The sequence below is a fragment of the Argiope bruennichi genome, chromosome 11, assembly GCF_947563725.1.
Source record: "Argiope bruennichi chromosome 11, qqArgBrue1.1, whole genome shotgun sequence".
Classification (NCBI taxonomy): domain Eukaryota; kingdom Metazoa; phylum Arthropoda; class Arachnida; order Araneae; family Araneidae; genus Argiope; species Argiope bruennichi.
In genome coordinates this window covers 77,889,845-77,907,798 of record NC_079161.1, presented here as the reverse complement: position 1 = coordinate 77,907,798, position 17,954 = coordinate 77,889,845, and the positions used below count along the sequence as shown (strand labels likewise).

Sequence of the window (17,954 nt, the reverse complement as noted above, 5' to 3'; positions counted from 1 at the left end):
AAAGGGAATAGAGTTTGTTAATACATGGATTGAAACTTTATAAATATACAGGCATTTAATATAAGAAGGCTTTCTTCTAGATATATGAGAAGCATTACAATTATTTTTAAAGAATTTTTTTTTTTGATAATTAATGCTAGGAAATTCTGACTAAAAACACTAGTAATTTTTTTTTTTTTTTTTTTTTTATTGTGACTGTTAGATACTCTGCATTTTCCTACGTGATAGTTGAATACTTTACTTTAATTACTTAATATGTTTGAAGGGAGTAGGGGAGGGAAAATAGTATAGTTATAAATGTTTAGTGTTTATTACAATAGTTACAATGCAATGAAAAGAAAATTTATTACACAGTAAAAGTTACATATGTCATTATGCACAGATGTGAAGATGAATGCCCGTGTTTTTTACTATTTACAATCCAGGCATAAAATATGCAATACTGTCCAAAGTTCTCCGTGATACATCTTGAGGGAGGCTGTTGAGAACAGGAGATTCGGAAGTCAGACACAGAAGAGGGCCCACAACACAAAGAATTGTATCCAAAAGCACGGAGAATATTCCTGACACAGCCAGTTGACCCTATTAATAAATTAAATAAATAACAAGACTTCAACAAAGTATTTAAATACAAGCAATATATATAATTTCCAAGTTAATTACACAGGTATCAATCCCCTTACGTGACAATTCTTGTAAATGAAGCAATTTTTTTTCCACTACAGTTGCAATTTAATACTTTTTTAAAAAATTCAAACTACTTCTTTAAAAAGCTAATATGTATTAAAATCTGCAATAATTCCTGCTTGTTTTAATACTTTTATTTGTCGTTAGATAATTAAGTTTTAGATTAATTGTTCTTAGTGAAAAAAAAAAAATGTTTTCTACAGGCTGCGGCAGAAAAACTTGGACAAACAATTTTTAACATAACCCGCTGGTAGACTTTTTGATTCATTTTCACGCTCTCATCCAAAGTCAGAGATGTTTTGCCGCTTGTGCAAATTTCGCACAAGCGGCATGACCGACATAGTAAAAATTCATTTTTGATATGTTCAGCTCTTGCTGAAGTGCTTGGAACATCTACAGACTAGATCCTATAGTTCTAAGAGTTATGAGATTTTGGAAGGTAAAGGGCTTCTCATTAGTGAAAAGGAATCTCTTTCAGCGTTGACTTGTGGCCCGTTTCAAAAGTTTTTGACGTCTTTAGAGCCGCACGAATTACAGTGAGAGGTTTGTAAGGTTTCAGTCCAAGCTCCGTTTTTGCCAATCGTTGCACTGATCGGTCCCTTATTCCAGTTCACGAACGATCTTTCTCATGGAATCCTTCGAATTTCATTGAATTCGCTTTTTGATAATCTTAAGGCTACTGAAAATGTTCACCATACATTCTCTTCCTGGGCTTTGACTATCATTGCCAAGCTCTTTGAAACAATAGATTGCATCAGACACTGTTTGCAGAGGTACATTAATCAAATAAACGACTTCATACTGTTTGTTTCCAACTCTAAAATATCATATCTTTTGCTTGGCATAGTAAAAAAGACAAAAATCACTATGTAAACTAAAAGATACATTATAAAATATGTTATAATTGAAGTGATAAACAAAAAGAAATGAACAAAAATTAAAAAGAAATGAATTAATTTCTATTCTATGATGTAATAACTTTGTCCGAGTTTTTTTGCCGCACCCTTTATTTAACTTCCAAGTTCTGCAATGACAAGAAAACGGGGGGGGGGGTGCATACTGATATTGCAGTAATATGATGACTTTATTAGTCTTGCAGCTACTATGAGAATTTCAGTGCTTCAACATCCATGGTAGAGGATAAAAACAGAATGAATCATCTCCTCCATATGAGCAACTACATGCAAATTCATCTTTCAATTCTAAATTTTTGTAACAATTTAAAACAAGGCCAGTCTCATATGGTAAACCAAAAACTATAATAATACATGCAATTTAGAGATGAAAGAGATAATTAATTTACTGTCATGGACATTTGGCTATCAAAGAAAAGTATGGTTTTTGTTATGTTGAATTACAATACTCTCAGTAATTCAGCCCCTCAGATAGCCTGACATTTCCAGAAGAGCAAAAGAAAAGTTTTACAGGAAAAATAATTCACTGCATGCTAATAATACTGCCCTAGGATTGAAGTAAACAATAAACTGCTGCTATGATTTAGAATGAAATTATATGATAGTTACTAAGAACTATGTAATTCTCTAAAATAAATATAGATTTTGCTATCAAAATATACTCCCAAAACAAACCTACACTAAATTGGTACTTTTCTTAATACGTCTGTTGTTATTAGTCAGTTTGGTCTGATATTTGCTGAATTACTGATAATCTACTAAATACTTTTGTAGAATTATATAAAGTGCAGTTTTTTTTTTTTCCTTAAATTTGTAAATACAGAACAACATTTTTAACATCTCATCATTCAACATAAAAACGTTTACTAAAAAAAATTGTTAAAAAGTAATTTGTATATCAAGTTACAAAAATGGGGGGGGGGAGAGGGTGTTGAAACTTATTAACACATTTTATTAATTTTAATATAATCCTAAATTGCAAAATCTCAAATCTTGTTTTGATTGCTCTGCTTTATATTACTGAGAAGAATACATGCTCTTGTAAAAATTAAAACATATCTTAAGTTATACTGTTTTGAGACAACGATTTTTTAAATGTTTCTTTAATAAAATTTTTATAATTATCATCATTCATTATAGTATCTTCTACATTTCTGAACATTTTGTAATATGCCATTCTTCATAAGATATTGCATAATCATGGTAATTTCATCAATATGAAGAAAATTAGAGCACTCTTACCTTCTTCAATAACTCCCACATAATTTAAATACTGACCCATTTTATGGCACCTGATTTTTTAATACATATATATTTTTTAAAAAATCGTGGCTCTTGACAATATATATATTTATATAAAAACATGATTTTAAAAATTTTTAAAGCAGAGCTGTGGTTGAAGACAGAGAAGAGACTTTGCTATTTTAACTTCGTTTTATTCTATCCTGGGAGGCATGATTTATGTACAAGCAGAAGCGACAAAATATATCACACAGAACAACATAAGAGAAAATGAGGAGAGGGAAAATACTTTTCTCAGTACTTATATACCACAAGATTCCGATAGGGATTACCTAAATATGTCGACCCAAGCAAGGGAATCATATGGATCTTTTAGAAGGATTGGTTTAGGTCAGCAATTTTTTATCCCTTCACTCAGAAGTATGGGAACTGGTGAGGAAAGTATTTTTACAGAGCTTTCTGTTGCATTAATTAAATTGGAAAAGTGGAATGGGATCAGGAAATAAGAGAATATTTTAGAATAAAGTTAATGTGCGCTGAATTGAACTAAAAAATAGGAAATTAATTAAGTTTAAATTAAATTTTAAAATATCATTACATATATATATGTATATATGTTTTGTAATATGGAGGATAAATAGTAGCTAAGCATCATCCAAAGTAAAAATTCAGAGAAATTTTTTTAAATGGCGGCTCTATTATCTTTTTATACAAATAAAATTATTTATAAAATTTTCATATGAGATTATATGGATGGTATTCAGTTTTTATGACTGAAATCATTAAAAACTTCTAATAAAATATTTTATAACCACTTCAAAGAAAAATCCATTAACAAATTACCTCATGCTCTGTAAGTCTTTGTCCAATCACGCTTAATGAATCTCCAAGCAGCTTGAGATAGGCAGCAGAATCAATAGCAGATGTTCCAAGTGCTCGAGTAGATTCACCTGAATTGTGCAAAGGACTCTCACTACCAATGCTCATTGTGGAGCGACTGATAACCTTGGTAGAGGAATCATTAGCTGGTCCAGTGCTGATAAGGCCTCCAGAATTTTTCAAGGCCAGTTTCTTGGCCTTTCTTCTCCAAGCCTTAGAAAGAGGAAATGTAATTAATCATCATTTCTTCAGTATCATCTTTCATTAAAATTTTTAGGAAAAAAAAAACCTTAATAAACATTAGTTATATAATTAGTATGAACTTTATTATAAATTTAAGAATTTTTCAATATATTTCTTTACTAACCATCTTTTCTTTATCAGGCAAGGCTTGCCATGCTTCTCCCAATTTTTTTCCTATATTTCCAAATCCTACATAAAAATTAAAGTAAATAAGCACATTAGGAAATATTCTTTGAGATTAAACTTATTTTATTTATGCTTTGAAATATAAAACTTTATATAGAGGTTGTCAACTATTATCGAGGTCTAATAGCTGATTTCTAAGCCAATAGAGATAAAACATATGATTCCAATTGGGAAAAAATGCTTTAAATATTGAAAAGAATTACATTTTATGCTGTTTGAACCAATAAATACATTTTTTAAGAAATTACAAATGCTAACCTTTTATATAGTTTCCTGGTCTTATCAATCACATTTAATAAAATATTTTTGAAATTATAACATTTTAAATAAAAAACATTCTTTTGTTGCTGAAATTAAACGAGTCCTGAAACATTGAAAATCGCCACTTTAAATGGATTTCATAACTAAATTTTGAAATGAGAGAAAACCTTATACGATAATTTACAAAGTGAATTTATACATTGTTGTAATACTGATTTTTTTTTTTTTTTTTTTTTTTTGTATTTTAAATAAAGAAGTGTAACTATTACTTCAAAAATATTTTATTAAATATTTAATTTATTACTATTTAATAAAATATTTTATTCTATATATAAATATATATAGCCAATCTTTTTTTATTTTCTTAGTCCAATTTTTTTTTAGACATTTTATTTCAGAAACATCTTCCAAGTTGCATTTCATATCTATATTGTAACATTCCCTGTTTCCCAGTACTGATAAGACATTGTGTTGTACTGATTCATTGTGTTGTCACTGTTACTAAACTCCTCGAGATAGCCAGATGGTGGATCTTTTCACCTGGGTGGTCTCGCATCTGTTCAGTAGCAACTACAATGACAGACCACATATGGAATTCCTCGTCCCAGAGGTATTGATAGTAACTTCAAAGAGAAAGAGGTGTCCAAGCATCTGGATGCTACATGTTTCTCTTTGTGAAAGGACCTTCCCACGACCCACTGGCACCGCTGAGAGAGCATATGGCTGAACCCCGATTGGCCGAAGGAGAGCTCAAATGACCAATGTAAATTAAAAGGTGGAAATTGTCACCGAAATAAAGCGCAGAGATTTTTTTTAGAGGGAGTGCAGAAACGAATTGCAGAAACTGTTGGACTATAGCCACAAGTTCAGAGTCTGAGAAACTACCCCTGAAATGATTGTGTTGACGAGATAAAGAACTGAGTTTCAAAAAAACCCTCCGATTTTGACTGTTGTATCTCCTACTACAGGTGTAAATATCTATTTATTTAACCAAGATTAGAACAAGTTGTTCTTTGTATATATAGGGCTGTAAAATAAAGAATTGTCTCAAAATTCTGCTTCGTTATTTGATTAGTCTAGATCAGGACATTACAATATATACTTTTTGTGCTAAAATGTGCATTTTACATTTGAGCTATGGGAATTCAACTACTTGCACAGCGGGGGGGGGGGGGGGGGGGAGAAAGGGAAGAAAAAATATATTTATGCTTTTAAATATAAACAATAATTATGATAGAGTATACATAAATTATCAATGGCCAAATGAAAATTTGAATCCTTTTTCTATGATGCAAACTTTTAGCTGCTTATAATAATATGTTATGATTTATAATATTTTATTACATTTTTATGAAACAAGCTATATAAGATTTCTATTATTATCTATGCACAAGTGGAATATATATTTATACTTCTCTACTGAATACAAAAACACTAAAAAAATATATAAAGATATTTTTTTTTTAAATTTCATCAAACATTTTTTTTTTTTTTCAAATTGTTCCTCAAAATAAATTGGTATATAATACCCCATTTAGGTTAAAGAGTTACCACTTGGTAGATTTTAATTATAAAAGCTACATTTTTTTTTAATTGAATGTTTTAACGTGTCAACTAAAACACATAATATGATTGATAGGACTATATAAAAAATTAAATTCATAAATTCTACTGAAATGCATTTATTGATTCAAACAACATAAAATATTATTTTTCCTGCCATTGAAAGCATATTTCCAAGTGAAATTATCTCTAGTAGTTTAGATAGTAGAATTAAGCCTATCTGTAGTAGTTTAGAAATCAGCCATTGGACCACAATAAGAGCAGAAATTCTGTATATAAGACAAATTTTAAAATTTAAAAAAAAGTTTAGTATAATAAAAATAACACACATTTTATGAGTTTTATAACATGAAAAAGAAAAAAAGTTTGGAGGAATTTAAGCGGATATGATTATTTGCATAGCAAATAAAAATTAAACAGACTTTAAAAATTCACAGATCTCTACAAAGGCACTTTTTATACTGTACAATAAATAAATTAGTTATTTATAAATTATTGCTGTTTTATTTATGACAGAGAAGTGCTATACTTTCAAGATAAGAAAAACTAAAATTATTTTTCTATGCAGATACACACAACTAATAAACTTATTATTTATAAAATTTGCTATCTTATTTTCAAACTGAATTATCATGGAATAAAGTTACTTACTGAGGAAAAAATGATTTCCAGATGTATTTAAGAAGTGAGATTTAGTCAATACAATGCAAACTGATTTTTCTTTATTTTATATTAAACTAAGTCAATTACAAAATTGTTATAATAGTAGCAAACAATTTTAACATAATTTTTGCATAAAGTAACCAGGATACATAGTTTAACTAATAAGTTGGCATTGTAAAGAAATCAAATAGTAAATAATAAAGTGAATAATCAATAAATATTTAAACAAAAGAAATTGTTAAATCTATTGAAATATGGCACAGATATAATGTTCGGCTAGATTATAAACCCAATGAATCTTATAACTACATAAATAGAACAAGATACTTGGAAGGGAATGGACTGAAGAAATTTAAAATTCGATTTATAAACCAGGCTTATATGAATCCTGAGTTTGCGGAATGTCAGTTTTCTTTTAATAAATTAAACATGCTAATCACAAAAATTTCATACTTTTTTTCTCCATCATGCATAAATTTTTCACAAATAAACTAGCAGAAATGATCTTTCCAAAACATTTTAGTAGATGCTGTAATAAAGGTGTTATTCCCTTCCCAAGTTTTGCATAATATTATAGACGGATAAGGCGATGAAGAATTGAAAGAAGTTTAGCTATTGTGAATCTGTTTACACAGAGAATTCAAAGTTATGCAAAACACAGTTGATCTAACTAACAGCAATAAGAAAATAAATAATTTTAGACAATAACTAGTAATCAATCAAATATGAATAGAATATTTTTAAATAACAGTTTTGATTTACTATTTTAATCTCACGATATCCTTGTATAAATTAAAATTACCTTATTTTTTTTTCTTTAAAAAATAATTCATTTTTAGAAAATCTCTTAATTTATTGCTTCATTAGAATAGCATGTAAATTGTACTATATAGTTAATTTTCTGATGTTTTCGCATCCACTTGAAAAATAAAATTCCTAAAGAATGTTCTTTTCTATTCTTGGCTTTCAAACATAATTATTATTGCAACAGCATATAATAGTTCTGCCCACCAGAGAACATAATTTATTAATATTTTTCGGAATCAACAATAATCCTGAAAAATAAGCAAATTTTAAATTAAATTTCCAAATATGAAAATTCTAAAGGCTTCCATCCTTCCTCAAAATAATAATAAATTCATTAAATTCTTTAAATCATTTTACAAATTCTTTTTAGCAGTTTACGTCTATTTTTAACTGCACCCAAACTTATTCTATTATTGGTATCACTCCAAAATTTGGCAAGGAAATCCACTGTCTGAGGTATTGTTTTAACCACTGAACACAGTTCAAAATTGCAATTGTAAGGAAATAACTTTCGTATAGTTCTTAATTGATATGGTAAAACAGCTTAACTATATTAAGCACAAACATTCTATGAACATCCTTTAAAATATAAATGAATGTGAAGGGGGAAAAGGGGAGTCAGGAAAGCATCATAATACTAACTATGATATAGAACACAAGGCAGATGAAAAAGTAAAACTAGTTAAAATCTGATTTTACGTAGATTTATCAAAATCAATTCTTTATAACAAGATTTATATAATAAAATAGCTTATACCTATATGACCAGCAGCAACTTTTTTCCTGTTTTCACTGCACCAGAGCATATATGCTGTCAGAGGTTTTTGCTTTCCAGCCTACAATTTAGTTGTTTAAATATATATATATATATTAGAAGATAATTTTCAAAAATGTAAATGAACTGAATTAATAAAATTAAATTATTTTTAGATACAAAAATAACGTGATATGAATAACACACAAGACAAAATTAGTTTTAAAATAATCAGTTTAAAACAATTCTAATATGTAAGCAATCAGTTTTGGAAAAGAAAATATAACAGTATAACAAACACAATAAAACTACATTTTTACATAATAAATTCAGAAAAAATTTAATTGATAAATAAATAGTTCTAACTAATTCCAGTCCAATGAACTTCATTTTGTGATGGGGAAACTTATACAAATAATAGCAAAATCACTTATTGATTTTTAAGCTTTAGCTCTAAGATGATGATTATTTTTTCATAATACTGCAGTTGTTTTGGAATGCATTAATATCTTTAAGATTTTTTTCTTCTTTTCTTTTTAAGCCTATAATTTTTAATTTGCATCAGTTCAAAATTCAATTTCATATCCCTGATGGCACTTCAAATCAAATCTCTTTAAAATCTTCTACAGTAATCATACAACTGAAGATGTATCACACTTATCAGTGAAATCTACATTAATTTTATTATTAATTTGAAAATTCAAAAAATACTTTACTTAATAATAAAAAAATTCCGAATATAAAGGAAAGAATTAGTTATTTAACTAAAATATTCATAATCTGCAGTGCAAATACAGTTTCAGATGTATAAACATGAAATTTGGTATACTATTAAAATTATATACATATATATTTCAAATGAATTAAATAATAATTAGTTTCTTATTTGTAAAAAAAAGTATTGATTCATTTCATTGCTGATTTCTGTACAACAAATTTTCAACAAAAAATAAATAAATAAGTTAAAAAAAACAACTTTTCATACCAAGTGTATTGTTATACTAGTTAGTATATTAATCTTTCTTTATAGGTTTGTACACATTTTAAAATAAATTCAAAATAAAATTGACAAATTTAATTGCAAGAAACAAGAAACATGTACAATGCATAGTATAAATATATACACTTTCAAAACATTAAAGAAAACTGCAGGCTTATTTCTAATAAAGAAAATCCTCATTTTATTATGCAGAATTATTTTTTTTAATAAAATAAGACAGTAGATTCTTTTAATTTACTCCTTTATTACCACAGATCATACCTTCCAATGGCTTAAAAAGGTTCTTCAACTGATATTCCTTTCTTAAGATCACAATTTCATCTCTAGGATTCCTGTCTTATCTATCCTACATATTTATTAACAATAATCTTCAAAACAATATAGAGAAAATCTAATACCCTGACCCTCCTCCACACACAAACCACCAATATGTCACAATTACTAAATCACTAACTCTACATACAAAAACATTTACTTACTGGTTTTTCCTTTTTAGCAGCTACAGCACCAGTTGAATTTCGATTGGCTGGAGGGCGTTTTTTTGCCGGCCCACCTTTCCTTGCTGGATAAGAAGGATCTTTCTTAACTGGTTTCTTTTTTGCTGCAGATTTCCCACCTCTTGAGAGGAATGAATCATTCGATTCCTCAGCAATGACAAGACCAGAATCACTTTCATCATCATCACTGGCATCCATTGCAGCTTCACTGCTGTGATCTCCAAATGTGATTGGTGATTCAAACTGGGGAGAAATAAAAAAGTTTTTTTAAAAAACTGAATAAATAAACCACTGACAATAATCTGCTGGATTACAGTTTTGAATTTAACATACAAAATAATAATAATAATAATAAAACAAAATAAAAAAATAAATAAAAAACATTCTTCTTCATGCCAATTATTTTTATCTATACATTTTTCAGTTGAATTTCTGACTTTTTTTCCTTTTTGAAAGAATTGCATTTTGGACAAAGTAGATTAAACAGCTTTTATTTCTCAATTCTTTAGATTTAATCTTTATCCAGCACAAAATTGCTTGGCTAAATCAATAAATGGTAAGTAGCTTGTTTGTGATCAATAACTAGGTAGTAATTAAACAATGGACTTTAGCTTAAAGAACTTTTATTTTTGCTATCTAAACAAAACAAATCAGTGAGCAATTTCAAATCAGCGAGCCTGTTCTCAGAAGCCACGCAAGCATCTTCACTCATGTTCCAGAACTAATCTGACTAAAAACAAGCAATTTTTGTCATTATGTTTAAACCCAGATGCCAAACGCAAATAGGAAACCAATATTTGGAAAAATCAGAAGAAAGAATATAATGAGATGAAAATTCTAAATTCTATCTAAAATTTCATTTTTTAAAACTTTTTAATTAGTAAAATCTTAGTGCTTTCAATTTTTTTCTACATATTTCATTCTTATACTTTCTGATCAGACTAGTACTCAATTTGTCATTTCTATGAATTACCAAAATATGCCATACTGTTATTATTATATTCAATGTTTAAATTATAATTTTTTTTCAATTATCTATATTAGAAAATAAATTCTATGAAGAAATGATTATCTACAGAATTTATAATAGGTTCAATTAAAAACATTTGCTTTAATATACTATCGTAACATTCAAAATATTCTTAAAGAGAAAATATTTTGATTTTTTCTTTTCTCCAATAGAAAGCATGGAAATACAGATACAACTAATATAAAACTGAGCAGTATTTTTATAATTATATAATGTTAAACATATATCCAAGTACAAATTTATTTATATATCTAATATCTAAATTTATATATCTAATATTTATATACTTAAATTTATATATCTATTTATATATCGATCAAATTTATATATCTTATATATATAAGATTCGCATTCAAAACCATAATCAATTACAAAATTCAAGTAAAAATATTTCTCATAAACATCAATTGAAAATCCTGAAATCTCAAAAAGAATTCATAATTCTAAACATTAAGAACCACACCATCAAATTTCCAAAACTCTTTTAATTATTACACTTAAGGAATTTTGTACTTGCTTCATATCTCAACAGCTGAAATCAAGAAAAATTAGTACTGGCTCAAAATGTCATTTTCTTACAAATGGATTAGCTAAAATATATTAATTAAAAAAAACTTATAACATTAATAGCAATGTAAGATAGTAATATGTGGTAAAATTGACATGCCTATTGGTTGCCATCATATTAATGCAAATTATTATGATACAAATTTTTGGCTGCTATCAGGTTAGCAAAAATTTTGACTGAATTAATATAAAAATTGTATTTATTTATTATTATTTTTTTTAACCTTTCAGCTTTTCACTTTCAGAACCTTTCCACTTTTAGAACATAAATGCATGCACAAGGTTATACTGATCCCTCTCTAATTTTATAGGTTCTTTTATTGATAAAAAAAAATGTCTCTCTTAATATAAAAGTATTTTTTTTTTCTGCATATAAGTCATATTTCAGATACAAATACAACTTTCAATAAGAAAAAGGAATATTTACTTGTTTATGATATTCAATATTTTTTTTTCATTACTTCTTGCCCCCCCCCTTTTATTTAGATAAAATTAAATCAAGTTCATATAATTGCCTGCACCATCTATAGCAATGGGACGAATTTAAAAACATCCCCTCCATTGCAAAATCTAATAGCTAAGCACATATAAAAATTAGTTACGATATTGTAAACTTGGCAATTTATTTATATATTTTTATGCTGAATTCAACTAAGATCTGAATGAATTTATGAATTTTATTTATGCTTAATGAATCAAAGAATTAAGGACTATTTTTTATTATTTTATATTATGCTATTTCATTTTATTTTTGCTTCAAAGGAAAATTGGAAATTATTTCTGTTATTTTCGTTTCGTAATTGTTTATATTTTGTATTTAGCAATGCATTTTTTTTTTCTGTTCGAATATTGCTATTTTTTTTATCCAGTTTTCAATGATTAGTTTTAATTTGAGTGTTTGTGAACATTATGTACAGAGAAGATCCCATAACAGGGAAGTTAAATTTTTAATGCAATTATTTATTTACAGTTAAAGTGAACTATATTAATGATTTTTTTCCTTCCTTAAGTACTCTGCCAATGTAATGTGTGTAAAATTTTCTATAGCAACTTTTGTAATTAATCTGTGCCAGTCATATATGAGATATAGTTAACAGGATTATAGCCTATTTAGATAGTTTATATTATAGTATGTATATGTATGTGTGTGTATATATATAATAATATTAAAAATATATAAAAATTACAAATGTTAAATATGGTTTGTATTTGTTGACATAATCATAATTTTAAGTGATTTGAAATTTTTACCCACATTTCAACTCATTAGCACTTGGTAAACCTACCTCCAAATTCCCAGTAAAAAATTAGTCTCTTTTTTCCCTCATATCTGCCATTTTAATCACAATCTAAATTATTCATGAAGATACAAGAAGTGACAATTATAAGTTTAAAAACATTCCTTGAACTTATCAATGCAAGAAAAATAATGGGATATAAAACCTCATATGAGTACTTATAGATTAAGATTTATAGTAGAAAGGAACAAATGATTGGGGGAAAAAAAAGTGCCAAACCAACAAACCTGTCTGTATTGTTCTACAATGACTTTTTCTTGTTGAGGAGAATGTTGGACATTTTGTATCAATGAGCCAGCCTTCACATCAACATGGGAGTATCTTTGGCGCACATCTGGTAACTCTCCATCAGATTCTTCAGATGATGATGGAGAAGAAGTTGATGTCTCACTTGAAGCTGAACTCGTGTCTAAATTAAAAGATAAACTAAGGAATAAGCATATTAATTTATCAAGCTTAATGAGAAATAGCAAAACTATTTATCTAGTTAATAAAACTATTTGCAAATCATGCTCATTAAATAAACTTTGTACCTATGACTCAAAACAGGATCTAAGATAATAGATGAAGTAATAATATAATTTTTGAATGATATATTGGTATTCACTTAAAAAGTTGGAATTTGTATATTAACCACATAACAGCAACTAATTGGAAAAGAAAAAAAAAGCAACAAAGATATCATATTAGTCTATTGACCATGTTTGTCATTAAAGCTAGTTTTCAAAAGGCATGCAGTTTAGTAAAAAGTTCACTGATGGCTTGCAGTTAATATTCAAGTACTAACAAGTTATACCATCAACCGAAATGGGTAGAAACTGGCATTATATTTTTAATTTTTCTATTTCAAATAGAAAAATTAAGTACTATGATACCATGTGAAAAGGAATATGATGAAATACCTTTAGTTAAATCACAAATAGTATCTGCATGTATTTTGATAATTTATTTACAGATTCATATTATATATATATATATATATATTCTTAAACAGAAACACATTTTACCATAAGAGTTGGTTAAAAGAAATTATTTTAAAATTTAAAAAAAAAAAAAAAACATTTTATAAAAGAAAAAATAAAACAATGTGCACATGTATGTTATTGCTTGAATACTATTTGATAATCTATCTTCAGCATACTGTTATGTATTTTGCATAATGAATGTGTTTAGAAAATGACAAATGTCTTATTTTTTTTACTTCCTCATTTACTATATACTAATCTAATTTACTTTGCTTATAATTTTCAAAATCTTAGCATATCTAATGGTTTAATATACACAGAAAGATTTAACTTTAGTATAAAATATTCAAAAGATTGTCATTGGCAAAACCATTCTTTGCAAACAGTAACTTGTTAAATATTTATTATTTTGAATTTTTCTGAAAATTTATCATATTTTGCATTTCTTTTATAGAAATGAATATATTCCTACAACTGAATACAAATTTAAAATGAAGAAAAAAAGAAAAATATCCATCAAATTAATTTTATCAAGTTATAAAAATTAATAAACAAAATTAAGTCAAGTTTTACTGTCCTCAGTTTGATGTGAAAAATGCAAATTCATAATATTTTTAGGACAAAAGACTGAAATAATTTATCAAATCACAATATATATATATATATATATTTCAATGTAAGAAAATGCATTAATTATAACTTTAATCAAATTTCCATAGGTATAGCTTTTATAAATTAAATTTTATAGTTATACTACAAAATAATTAAGATGCAATAATTGATACATTATATGAAAATATATAAAAGAACTTCCTGAAGTAAATTTTACAAACAATAAAAGATGGACAAAAGAGTACTCAGCATTTTAAGTGGAATATGCATCGATTTGGAAGCGAATATTGATTATGGGTTATTAATTTCTACCTATATTAATATTTGTAAACTAAATATCCTGCAGATTTGAAAAACTTAATAAAAAGTGTTAAAAAAACTTTGCTATAATTGAAATGATATTAAAAAATTAGCATTATGATTTTTTGTAAATGTATGCAGTATTATAGGCTATTTGAAAATTCTTGGCAGAATTAATAACAATGTATTCCAAAAGAATATAGATCAAATTGTTTGGGTCAAATAAAATGATACCTGCAAATTTTATTAATTTTTATTTCTTTCTCAAATTTTGATTCGTCAAGATTTTTAGTTTTATATATAAAACAACCTACAATGTAACAATTGAAAAAAAAAATTAAACAGCGATTCAATCTAAATATTATTTTTCTTTCATATTTCTTGAGTTTTGATTAGATATTTCAGCTGTACAGAATTTATAGCAGCTATCAATTAAATTTCTTTCAAATTAATTATGGTGCTAACATTCATTGTAATCACATTAAAATATTTGCCTTAAAAATTTCATCTGCAAGATTAAAATTAAAAAATATATATTTTTTAAAAATAACTATGCAATCTATATGCTGCCTTTTAATTTAATTTTGATTTAATCAGGTCAAATAAAATAGCTGCATTACTATTTATAATTTTCATGTACCTATTTCTTTAGAATCATCAAAATGAACAGGCAAAAATTAGAAAATATTTACCAGTTTCTTTGGAAACATCAGAGTCTTGAAGCATATATCTCTTTGCTTCTGTTTTAGCTTTCATAGCATTAGAAGCCCCCATTTTAGGCATAATCTGGGGTCTCTTTGCTCCTGATGGCAGGTTCAAGGACATCTTTGGTATTTTGATAGGAGCAACTCTTTTGTCCTCAAATTCATCATACTCGTCAGAGGTCCTACCTTTTTTCCTTGGTTTTCCTTGCATGTCTAATTCATTGATGTCAAAATCTTCCATTTCCTTGACCTTGGCGGACTTCTTCAAAACTCTGCCAGATCGGGATATCTGAGGAGTGTCCATTTCTGATTAAGATGCATAAAACTCCACTAGTTTCTCCCAGAGTCTTTCCTAAAATACAGAATGAGTCAGCAAACAGAAAACTAACACAAAAATGATATTTAATTATAAAAATTCTTAATGGGAAAATTTAATTAATTTTTTAGGCTTAAAAATTCTATATTAAATTAATATAAATACTTCAGCATCTTATTTAGCTCTTACAACAAGTTTGATTTATACTATAAGTCAGAGATCTAACTTGGATAAAGTTTGCTTAATAACATGTGTTTGATTACAAAAATTTTTAATGAGAAAATTCAATTAATTTTTAAGGTTAAAAACTTTAAAGTTAAAACTTTTAAATACTTCAGCATATTTTTTGATTTTTACAACATGTTTTATCTACACTGTGAGTCAAAGAGCGAATTTAGAAAAAGTTTGTTTACTTATGTTAATTATTACACATGATTTTATTTGCACAGTATCAAATTGTTCATTTGAATTTAATTCAAATTTTTCATTTTGAATTATGAATAAGTAATCAAGATAAAAAAAACGTTTCCATACTATATCAAAATTAGCAGATTTTATATGAAACAAACATACATGTTCAAAAGGATCTTTCAACTAATACCTGATCCTTTGATCTAACCATCAAAAATGCACATATGCTAGTTTGGGAAAGTTAAAGAACCTGAGATGTTACTAATATTACCCTTTTAATATGGAAAATAATTAGGAAATTTTTTAATTAATAAATATAATTTCTAAATTAAAGTTTTCGGGACAATTCAGATTTAATGGTGATGAAAAAGTGCCAAGAAAAATAAATCGTCAAATTATAAAAATATACTCAAGCGCATTATTATTTATTATGGAAAATTATGATTGTATGAATCATATGCTATATTGTTTGATGATTGAAATTCCCAAATTGGAGAAATTTTTTCTATTCAATTTTTGGTCACTGTTACAACTGACAAGTACAAAATTTTCTTATCAGCTATAACCATCATGAATAAAAAAATAAAACATAATAATTTTTTGTTAACGAATAATTTAACTATTCAAAATCAATTAAGAACAAAAATTAAGTTATGTGGACATCGTCAGTATACAATGCAAAAATTTAAGTTGCAGCACTCCCAAGATGCTTTGGCATGAGCTGCCACTGCTTATCATTAGAGTAAATTGAGTAATTACTTCTTCCACACTATATTTTGAAAAAATGATGAGAAGTTTAGTTTTATTTGTATCTTCTTCAATCAATAATTCTTAAGTATTATTTATACACTTACTTCATGTCATCAAAACTGTAGGTGTCATGAGATTTAGCCAATTTTACCATTAGATACATTACATTTTATACTAGTAACATTTAATTTTTATTTTGATTAAAGTTATATGTTTCTTTTCTATTTAAAAATATTTTTCTTTTCAAAGCTCATTTGTTCTGCATAATAACAAAGTTTTTCAAATTTTTAACTGTATTAAAATGTTCTAAGCTACATTTTATTTTCAGACTTACTATAGAATTTCAACCAAACGTCTGTTTAAGACCAAAAGTGTGTAATAAAATAAATCCAGGAGGTTAACAACGCTTTTTATCATCATTTTTTTAAAGGTAGTTTAATACCAATAAGGACATTGTTTTATAATAGGAATCAAACTAAAAAAATCCCCCTCTCAAAGAAATTTATAAACGTTAAAGCAATAAAAAGTGTTATAAGTGTCATCAGGCCTTATTTTTTACATTAGTTAATATAATATTAACAAACATTCGATATGTTTTAAAATTTAATTTCGCAATTTATAATTAAAATTGAAACATTAATATAAAACTTTTTTTTCTCTTTACCCTAAATATATATATATATATATATATATATATATATATATATATATATTTGCATGCAATTTATATATATATATATATATATTTGCATGCAATAAGAAAACATTAGACAGTTAAAAGTTTGATATACAGATGAATGCACTTTTTTGAAATATAATAACAAAAAAAATTAAATAGCATTATTTAAACACTTAAAAAGTAGAAAATTCTGCTTCTTATGATTACAAATAGACATTTACCTTTTAATATTTGACAAGAATCACTTAAAGAAAACAAAATAATATCTAAGATGGCCGCCGAAAACATAAACCTATGTTTTCCAAAACAGCGCAAAGAAGCTTTAAAAATAATGCGGGATTCCAAAAATAGAATATTATCCCTTGGAAAACTAAGAACAAATTTATTTACACATTATTATTACTTTCAACATTTACAGTTGTTGGCATCATAACAATGAATAACGATGCCAAAAATGGCTAAAAAAATATTTTCAAACTGCCTTTTGCAAAATTATAATAATAATAATAATAAAAAAATCACTTATGACATCATTACTATGTTTTTAAATTTCAAATCTACATAATTGTTAAAATAATATTATCTTTCCCAAGATTGATGAAGGAATGCTTAACCAAGTAATGTTA

General features: G+C 26.5%; 1 protein-coding gene across 2 annotated transcripts; it reads right to left on the bottom strand.

The window, feature by feature from the left end:
- Positions 1 to 326: 326 nt before the first annotated feature.
- On the bottom strand, positions 327 to 17,763 carry LOC129957624 (HMG box-containing protein 4-like). Of its 2 annotated transcripts, none has more exons than XM_056070043.1 (8): positions 17,550 to 17,763; positions 15,161 to 15,524; positions 12,819 to 13,000; positions 9,679 to 9,939; positions 8,203 to 8,281; positions 4,090 to 4,154; positions 3,687 to 3,935; positions 327 to 582 (listed from the first exon to the last, which is right to left on the bottom strand). In XM_056070043.1, exons 2-8 carry the CDS (start codon positions 15,474 to 15,476, stop codon positions 415 to 417), a joined length of 1,320 nt encoding a protein of 439 aa, XP_055926018.1. In that variant the 5' UTR covers positions 15,477 to 15,524; positions 17,550 to 17,763; the 3' UTR covers positions 327 to 414. The 2 variants fall into 2 exon arrangements, with proteins under 2 accessions (XP_055926018.1, XP_055926019.1); XM_056070044.1 differs by having other exon boundaries at positions 15,359 to 15,524.
- Between the last annotated feature and the right edge of the window lie 191 nt (positions 17,764 to 17,954).